Genomic DNA, 8,733 nt, shown 5'->3' with positions numbered 1-8,733 from the left:
ACACGCCCCCCCCCCCCATCCCCCCCCCGTGTCACTGCTGCAGCCCGTGACACCCCAGCACGCGCCGGGGGGGTCCCACAGCCCACCCCCACCCCCCCCCGCAACACAGCAAGCCGGGGTTGTCCCCACCGCACCGGCATTGGGGTTCACTGGGATTAACTGGGAGCACTGGCGGCGCGGGGCGCGTCCCCGCGGGGGGCCGTGGGCGCAGCCCCCCCGCACCCCCGCTGGCAGCCGGCGCCGGGCCGGGGTGTGGGTGCCGGGCGGGCCCCGGCGGCGGAACGGGTCGGACGGGTGCGGGGGCGCGGGGGCGCCGCCCGGGGACCCCCCGGCACCCTCCGGTGACTCACGGGGGCCCGTCCCCGCCCTGGCCGCCAGCCCCGGCGCCCTTCAAAGGGGAGCGGGGCGCGGGCCGGCCCGACCGGCTCACCGGGGCGCTGCCCGGGGGCCCCGCCGGCCGCCCCAGCACCCATGGGTGCCGCCGTGGGTTCCCACGCGCAGGCTGGGGGGGCGGGCGGACGCGAGAGGCAGGCGCCCCCCCTCCCCCATTCCCAGGTGGGGGCCCGGGCTGGCAGCTGGGCCGAGGCGTGGGGGGCCCCGGCCCCGCTTTGAATTACAAATGGGCTGGGGCCAGCGCGGCCTTTGTCTGGGGCATTGTGCGGGGCCGGCCGGGGGGGACGGGGGGACACACACGGGGGAAACGCGGCCAGGGCCCCCCCCCGCCCCCCTCCCGGGCTGGAGCCCCCCCTCCCCCCTGCCCGCCCCTCCAGACATGCAGCTCAGCAGTACTTGGCTTTATTGGCTCAAGGGGGGGGGAGATGTTTTCCATCCCTGGGGAAGGGGCACGGGGGATCCCCACGCCGCGGGGGGGCTGGGGGGGCCACAGCCCCCATAGCGTCAGTCCTTCGGCCGTGGGAGCGCGGTGCTCCGAGCCACGGGGGGGCCAGGCGGTGAGCGGCAGCTCCTGCCACAGACGGCCCCGAAGCGAGGGTGATGGGCGCGGGCACAGCCGGCGATGAAGGCTCGGTGATGGTTCAGGAGGCCCTGAAGATCTCGGGGGCTGGGGGGGGGGACCGCAGCCCTCAGGCGCTGTTGACCCCCATGTTCTGCATCTGCTCCTCCAGCGCCTGCTCGCTTCCCCCCGCCGGCTTCTTCTTGCCCCCCTCCTGCTGCTTCTTTTGCTTCTTGGAGAGCTCCTGCTCGATGGGCGCCGCCTTCACGAAGGGGATCAGCTCCCGGAGGTCTGCGCAGGGGGGAGAGCAGGCACCACGCATCACCCCCCCAAGCCTGGTGGGAGGGAGGTGTTGGGGGGCCCCCCCGGGAGCCAGGCTGGGTGGGGAAGGCAGGGCAGGGTGCTGGGTGTTACCTGGGGGCATGAAGTCTTGGAGCTTCTCCGGGATGCGGACGCCCTCCTCCGTCTGGTAGTTCTCCAGGATGGCGCAGATGGTGCGGGTGGTGGCACACATCGTGGCGTTCAGCATGTGCACGAACTCCACCTGTGGCAGGGACACGGCCAGTGGGGCCACGGTATGACAAAGGTGAGGAGGGGGTGAGCGGAGAACACCCCCCCTAAACCCCCACCCCAGCAGCTCGGCCTCACCTTGTCCATCATCTTCTTGGTCTGCCCGTAGCGGATGCGCAGGCGGCGTGCCTGGTAGTCAGTGCAGTTGGAGCAGGACACAAGCTCGCGGAAAGCGCCAGAACCAGGGAACCAGGCCTCCAGGTCCAGCTTCTTACTGGCAGCATGGTTGAGGGAGCCTGAGAGAGAGGGGAGCAGTGCTGAGCAGGGGGGGCTCCCGCTCCCCCCACAGACACACCCGTCCCAGGGGATGGCAGCATGGGCTGAAGGCGTGAAGCCTCCAAGGTGACTTCAGCAGTGCTGTGACGGCTTTGTCACAGGGACGTGGGACTCCTGCTCTGCAGCGGGGAGGCTGGGAGGGAGTGTTTAAATGGGATCATTTTCCTGGGGGAGTTCCCAAGAGGAGTTGGGACACTCAAACCGTCCCCCTGGAAGGGACAGTGGGGACAGTCCCGGCATGGCGGGGTGCCCACACCCGGTCCCAGTGAACCCAGAGCAAAGCAGAGGGTCTCTGCAGAAAAGCTCGTCTCCTTCCTCCATGTCCTGGGGCTGAGGCGCCTCCTCCCCCTCGCCAGGCCCGGGGACAGACACCACGGGAAGGTGAGCCAGGGACAGAGAAAGCCGAGCTGGGAAGTGGGTCAGGGCCATGGTGACACCCGAGGCGCTGGCAGAGGTGGCTGGTCTCCTGGGCCACCACGGCTCAGAGAGGTGGCCTTGGTGCCACGCGGCGAGGAAGCCCCTGCCCCTACCCGAGACGATGTTGACGATGTGGTAGGGGATGCCCAGGGACTGGTAGAACTCCTCCGCCGTGGCTATCATCTCCTCAAACATCTCCCACGACTTGTTGTCGTGGGGCGAGGCGTAGACGAACTGCTCGATCTGCAAAGAGAACAGAACCCCGCGCTGGCGCCGGCCCCGGCCACAGCCCCACGTTCCCAATGGGAATGGCGCCCTGCTCCGCTCACCTTCTCGAACTGGTGGACACGGAAGATGCCGCGGGTGTCGCGGCCGTGCGAGCCCACCTCCTGACGGAAGCAGGTCGACAGCCCCGCGTACTTGATGGGCAGATCCTCCGGCTTCAGCCACTCGTCGCGGTGCAGGGCGGCAATGGGCTGCTCCGAGGTGGCGATCAGGTACTTCTCGTCGATGGAACTGTCGTCAGCTTTCTCGCTGCCTTTGCCGATCACCTGGGGGGAACAAGAGCCACCGTCCCCCTTACCCAGCTGCTCCCGCGCCTCCGGGGACCGACGCTCCCTGGCAGATGCGCAGGCAGCCGCTCTCCCTGCCTGCACACGGACAGGCAGCCAGGCTTTCCAGGGCCGGCGCTCGGGAGCGGGGACAGGACGGCGGGGGAAAGGGAGCAGCTGCCGTTTGTTGCCTGTCTGGCCTCCTTCAAAGGCCCCGATGGCCTCCTGCCAGCAGGGCTGGGGACCAGCCACCTCCCTGTCACCGCATTGCCATGACAACCGTGTCAGCCCTGAAGATGGACCCAGGAGATACGGAGCAGAAGGGAGCTGCTGGCACGGCCCTGCCGGGGCAGAGGGGACCCCAGCCACCCCGCTCCCTGCGGGGGAAGCTGCGTGGTGGTGGCTCCGTCGGGAAGCTGGTGCCCGCAGGGGATGGCGGGTGCCAGGCAGTGAGACACAGAGACCTGGCGGGCGTCGAGCCGCTCACCTTGTAGAGCTCCTCGTCAAACTGGCTGAGCTGGGCCACCTCCTGCATCACCTCCTTCCGCATGAAGAAGGGGGTGTAGACGGGAGTGTAGCCCTTGGCGCGGAGGCTCTGCAGGGCGTACTGGATCAGGGCCTGCTCCAGGAACACCAGGGGACCCTGGGGGACGAGGGAAGCAACTGTCAGGCACACACCCCACTGTGCCACCCCTTCTTGCCCAGCGGGTCTGGGAGCATGCGGAGCCCACACCAGCTTCAGGCTGCTCCGGCCGGCTCAGCATCACCCTCAGACTGGAGACACGCCGGAGCTGGATCCCGAGGCTGCCCCAGCCACAGCGGCGGCACCACCAAGGCCAGAGTCCATCTCACGCAATGAGCCAGCTCAGCGCGAGCTCACGGCGCCGCGGAGGCCCCCAGCGAGCTCGGCCCAGGGGAGGAGATGCCACGACCCCCGTGCGCCCCTTGTTCCCCTCAGCTCTCCCTCTGGCTCCGATCACTGCCGCCCCCCGTGGGGGTCTGGGCTCTCACCTTTAGGAAGTAGCCCCGGCTGCCCGCGACAATGGCCCCCTTCTCTCCCTCGTAACCATCCACCATCACCACCAGGTCCACGTGGGAATACTTCTTCCTGCAGCTGCAGTCACCCCAGACCCGCTCCACCTTGTTGTCCACGTCCTGTAGAAAGAACAAGAGAGGAGGAGGGGAAGCCCATCACCTCAGCTCCCAGGACTGCGGCAACACCAGTCTCTGCATTGCACTGGGCCCAGTTTTGGATCCCAGACTACAGAGCCTGGCACCCCAGTCCTGATCTCGACTAGTTGCTTATTATGCAGCCACTTGGCAGCTGGCCCAGCCCAATTGTGTTCCCCCTGCAAAATATTCCTGCTGGATGAATGAAGGCAGCGGAGGGAGATCCCAGCCCCCCGGCTAGAAGCGAGTTTCCCATGTATTCCCCCAACAATGGCTGTGTCCAGCGTTGTCTGAGCTGCTCTTTGTCTGCTCCCGGCAGGAAACACTGTCTTGTCATGCAGATTTCATTCACCCGCCCGCTGATCTTGGGTTGGGGGGACCTCCCTGCAGCGAGCCCCCCGCTTGCCGGCAGTTGTCTGGCTTTGATGAACCGGCACAGCCGGCCCCGAGTGCACTCTTTTCCCTACCTCATCGTTGCTTATGGGCACCGAGGGGTGGAGGAGGTTCCCGATCTCCCGGAGGCTCTCGAAACGTTCTGCCTCCAGCCTCACACGCTCAGCATCGCATTTGAGGATGGCTTCGTCAATGAGGAGACGGACTTTCTTTATCTGGGACACCTGCAAAGCCTGCGCAGGGACCCGGGTGAGGTGGGGAAAGGAAGAAACTACTGGGGAGAGGGGGCTGGCAGCCACGCATGCTTAATGATGGACCCTCGCCTAGCTGACACGGAGCAAAACCATGGACTAAACACATCAAACAACAGCCCAAGGGGACCAAGGACTGACCTAAGTCAGGCTCTGAAAGGGCCTGGGGCCTGGGTGAGCTACAGCATCACACAGCGCCCGGCAGAGATGAGAGGGAGCAGTCAGCTCCCATGGCAGCAAAAGCTGGCCAGCGCCAGGCTCATTAAACATTGCAGTTAATGAACTGGGAAGGGGAACAGGCAGGGAGGAAGGGACTTGCAAAGGACACGTAATGACTGAGGCTGCTCAAACCCCCAGGGAAGCGCAGGAGGATGGGCCCTGGGCTGGTGAGCTGCCATGGACCGAGGCTGAAACGGTCTTTAGATGAAGGACACTGGGCAAGAGCTGGTTATTGCTGGCACCGGGACTGGGGGAAATAAGGATCCTCCTGGCAGGGGGTTCAGGCAGTGCCCCCTTGCCTGGTGCTGGGCTTTGGCACCTCACCCCGCCAACTCAGGCAATTACAGGTGAAGTTCTGGACAAACTGGGTAGACCAGCAGCACAGCGGGAGGAGACAGGGTCAGACTCACCCCCAGGACGTCGGCTGTGAGCTCGTCGAGGTTTTGCACGTTCTCTGGTACAGACTCGTCTGTGCCCACTGGCTCTTTTTTCTGCAGCAAGAGTGAAAAAAAACCCCAGCAGGGTTAAAGAATAAAGCTCCAGGGTAAAAACATTCCTTAACGATGTGAGGGAGAGGCCTGGAGAGCAGAGACCTGGGGGAGATGTCACCAGTAACATCCCACCAGTGAATCGCTACCAGGACCGTCTGCCTTCGTGCCTCACCTTCATCTTGTCTCCAATTGTTTTGCTGCACAAGTTCTTCAGTTTGTTCAAGTTATCGGCACGAAACCTGCCTAGAAAGCAGAGGGGAGAGAGCTGTCAGCCAGCCATGAGAGCAGGAGTGGGGCTGGGGTCCCTGTCTGGCACCGAGAGGGGCCGCAAAGTCTCAGGTGGGAGGAGCAGAATTGGGGACAGCAGCTCCAGGGATGCCCATCACCACCGGCCCTGGGTAAACGCGCGGAAGGACCGTGGAGGGTTTGACGGTGTGACAGCATGGTGTGGGGCAGCCACGACACACAGCAGAGAGGCGGGGAGCAGAGGGCTCCCACGAAGGGGTGTCATTTCAAACACCCAGAGTGGTGCCACGCTGGGCCACGGTCCCACCAGGACCCTCACGCTAGGCTGCTGCGGGGTGCTGAGGGCTGCGTGGAGCCAGGGCTCTGGGGCCACAGCGATGAGATCTGAGGAGGGAACCGGGGAGGTCCCCCTTGGTGACAGCAGGGGTGAGAGGGGCAGAGCCCAGGACACAGCCGTCTCCTCCTGGCAGAGCCGCCCAAATCAGAGCCACACCAATGTCAGGGCGCTGTCACCCCAGCAGGGCGACATCCCCATCTACAGGCAGGATCAGACCCACGGGGGTGATGGAAACACAAAGGGTTAATTAAGAGCCAGGGAACAGGGCACGGCAAACAGGACCCTGGCAGCCTCCCATGGACCCCACGGCACCAGCACCTGCAGAGGCAGGATTGCATCAGCCGGTGCTCGCCAGCGCGTCCTGCCAGCCCAGCGCGTCCTGCCAGCCCTGCGCCTCGTGGTTACGCACCAGCGCGCCCCTGTGCAGCACCACGGGGAGGGGGCTGGGGCACAGCCCCCCCCGGCCTGGGAAGCTGGCTGGTCCTGCGGGATGAAAGGCCCTCGGATAAAGTTAAGGCGGTGGTGCCGGCAGGGCTGGGGCAAGGAGCGAGGAAGCAGCGCCAGGTTCGGTCACATCAAGGCAGCGGCATCCAAAGGCTGTTCCAAGCCGCCTGTTTCATCCCGGGACGAGTTCCCGGGACACCCTGGGAACTGCGGGACTGCGGGGCACCCATCCCTCCTCGCCCCCCAGCACACCCTCCCGGCACCCAGGCACCCAAACCCAGGCCCGGGGGCCGCCCCCGCTGCCCGACCCCCCACCCAGGGGGCTCCTTCCCCCTCCGAGCGCCCAGGCATGGGGTGATCCCGGCACGCCGGGGTGGCACCGTGTGGGACCCCTCGCCTGCCCGGCTGGATCCTGCAGCAGTGCGGCTGGCGTAGGGAGTGGATCCCTGGGAATCACTGGTGGGGCTGGATCACTGGTGGGGATCCATATGTGGGCCAAGGGGGGCCATCACCAGGGATCTGCCCTCACAGCTGGGGAGGATGGAAGGGGGGATCCAGCAGGAGAACCTCTCCCCAGCCCTGGGGAAGTGGGTGAGGGGGATCCACCCGGGGACAGGCCCCTGCAGGGATCCACCCACTGCATCCCCCAGCCCCAGAGGGGAAGATCCCCCAGGGAGATCCCCCGGGGCTGGCGTGGGAGGGATCCCCCACAGCTCACCCCACCTTAGCGAGGGGGTTTGGGGATCAAGCTGGGGCTCCCAGCCCTGGTGGGGGGCGGGGGGCAGGGACCCCGGGGGGATCCCCCAGCCCGGGGGAGGGGACACGGGGGGGGCACCCGCTGGGGACAGGCCACCAGGCCGCGGGTGCTGGGAGGGGCCCCCCACCCCGCGGGCCTGGGAGAGGGGACAAGCCCAGCCGGGGACAGACGGTCCCGCTGGGCGGGTGACGGGCCCTCCTGGGGGTCCCCCAGCCCGGGGGGTGCCAGGTCCCCACAGCCCCCCCGCCCGGGGGGTGCCAGCCCCGGCCCGGCCCTCGCCCCACGTACACCTCCGCCAGGCGCCGTCGGCCCGCACCAGCGCGTCCACCAGCGCCGGGTCCTTGAAGCGTTTGCGCTGCATGTCCCGCACCATGGCGGGGTCCCCGCCCTTGTCGGCGCGGAACAGGTCCAGGTCCAGCACCATGATGGCGGCGGCTCCTGTCACCCCGGCGGCGGCGGCTCCCAGCGCGCATGCGCGGGGCCACGCGTGCGCAGAGCGGCGGCGGCGCCCGCCAGGGGGCGCCTGGGGGAGGGAGCGGGGGGGGGCAGCGCCCCCTGGCGGGGCGGCGGCGCGGCGCAGCGAGGGGGGGCCTATGGTCCCGGGGGTCCCGGGGGACGCTGCGTGTCTGCTCGGGCACCCCTGCGTGTCCCCGGCTTCCCCCAGCCGCCCCCGCTGTGCTGGTGGCCTCCGCCCCTCCCGCACCCACCGGCATCCCCAGGGGTCCCTGGGGGGGTTCCCTCGCAGCCCCCTGCAGCACCCCACGGCACAGCCACGCACCCCACGACTCCCCATAGTATCCCATGGTACCCTATAGCACCCCATGGCACCCTACAGCACCCCATGCCACCCCATGGCTCCCCATAGTATCCCACGGCACCCCAAGGCACCCCACAGCACCCCATGGCACCCCACAGCTCCCCATAGCATCCCATGGCACCTCCTACCACCCCACAGCACCCCATGGCACCCCACAGCTCCCCATAGCCTCCCATGGCACCCCATACCACCCCACAGCACCCCATGGCACCCCAAAGCTCCCCACAGCACCCCATACCACCTCTTGGCACCCCAACATTCGCCTCCACCATCATCCCCAGACTGGGAGGCAGACCCCACTGTCTGGCCCCCGGGGGGGCTCCTGGAGGGGTGCTGGGTGCCCCCACCCATGCGGGGACCCCGTCCCTGTCCCTCTGAGATGGAGGGGCCAGGTGGGACTTGGAAAGATCCATCTTTATTGCGCTGCCAGGACATGCGGATCCCCTGGCACCGCCTAGAAAACGTGGAAAACCATCTAAAAAGGGCCGGGGGATCCTGGGGGCTGGCACTGGCCCCCATCCCGTGCCAGGGGACCCCAGCACCTGCAGGGGCAGGGGGCTTTGGAAGCCAGGCCGCAGGGGACCCCCGGAGCCAACCCTGCCCAGCGGTGGTGGGAAATGCTGGGTGGGAGCTGCCGGCACCCGCTTTGGGGCAGAATCACCCAAACTGGTCATTTTGTGCTGGCAGCGAAGTGAGCCCCAGCAGGGAGAAGCCAGGCTGTGGCCCACCTTGCCTGGCATGGCATGGCACGGCACAGCATTGCGTGGCACAACATGGCACAGCATCACTTGGCACAGCACGGCATGGCCTGGCATGGCATCACTTGGCCTGGCCTGGCACGG

At 67.3% G+C, this 8,733-nt stretch overlaps 1 protein-coding gene across 1 annotated transcript; it reads right to left on the bottom strand.

The window, feature by feature from the left end:
- Positions 1 to 779: 779 nt before the first annotated feature.
- On the bottom strand, positions 780 to 7,560 carry SARS1 (seryl-tRNA synthetase 1). Its single transcript, XM_055728289.1, has 11 exons — positions 7,363 to 7,560; positions 5,463 to 5,533; positions 5,210 to 5,290; positions 4,404 to 4,562; positions 3,778 to 3,921; positions 3,254 to 3,409; positions 2,545 to 2,766; positions 2,329 to 2,458; positions 1,601 to 1,758; positions 1,367 to 1,496; positions 780 to 1,243 (listed from the first exon to the last, which is right to left on the bottom strand). Exons 1-11 carry the CDS (start codon positions 7,496 to 7,498, stop codon positions 1,083 to 1,085), a joined length of 1,548 nt encoding a protein of 515 aa, XP_055584264.1. The 5' UTR covers positions 7,499 to 7,560; the 3' UTR covers positions 780 to 1,082.
- Positions 7,561 to 8,733: the final 1,173 nt, after the last annotated feature.

Source organism: Falco cherrug, chromosome 16 (genome assembly GCF_023634085.1).
Source record: "Falco cherrug isolate bFalChe1 chromosome 16, bFalChe1.pri, whole genome shotgun sequence".
NCBI classification, from domain to species: domain Eukaryota; kingdom Metazoa; phylum Chordata; class Aves; order Falconiformes; family Falconidae; genus Falco; species Falco cherrug.
The sequence above is the reverse complement of the archived record's forward strand: the minus strand, read 5'-3'. Positions and strand labels throughout refer to the sequence as shown.

Excerpts from the sequence above, each read along its gene's own strand:
- SARS1 (XM_055728289.1), bottom strand. The coding sequence starts at position 7,498 with ATGGTGCTGGACCTGGACCTGTTCCGCGCCGACAAGGGCGGGGACCCC. Across the intron at positions 5,291-5,462 it reads CAATTGGAGACAAGATGAAG|AAAAAAGAGCCAGTGGGCAC; the intron begins GTGAGGCACGAA and ends CTCTTGCTGCAG. Across the intron at positions 3,922-4,403 it reads TGCCCATAAGCAACGATGAG|GACGTGGACAACAAGGTGGA; the intron begins GTAGGGAAAAGA and ends TTCTTTCTACAG.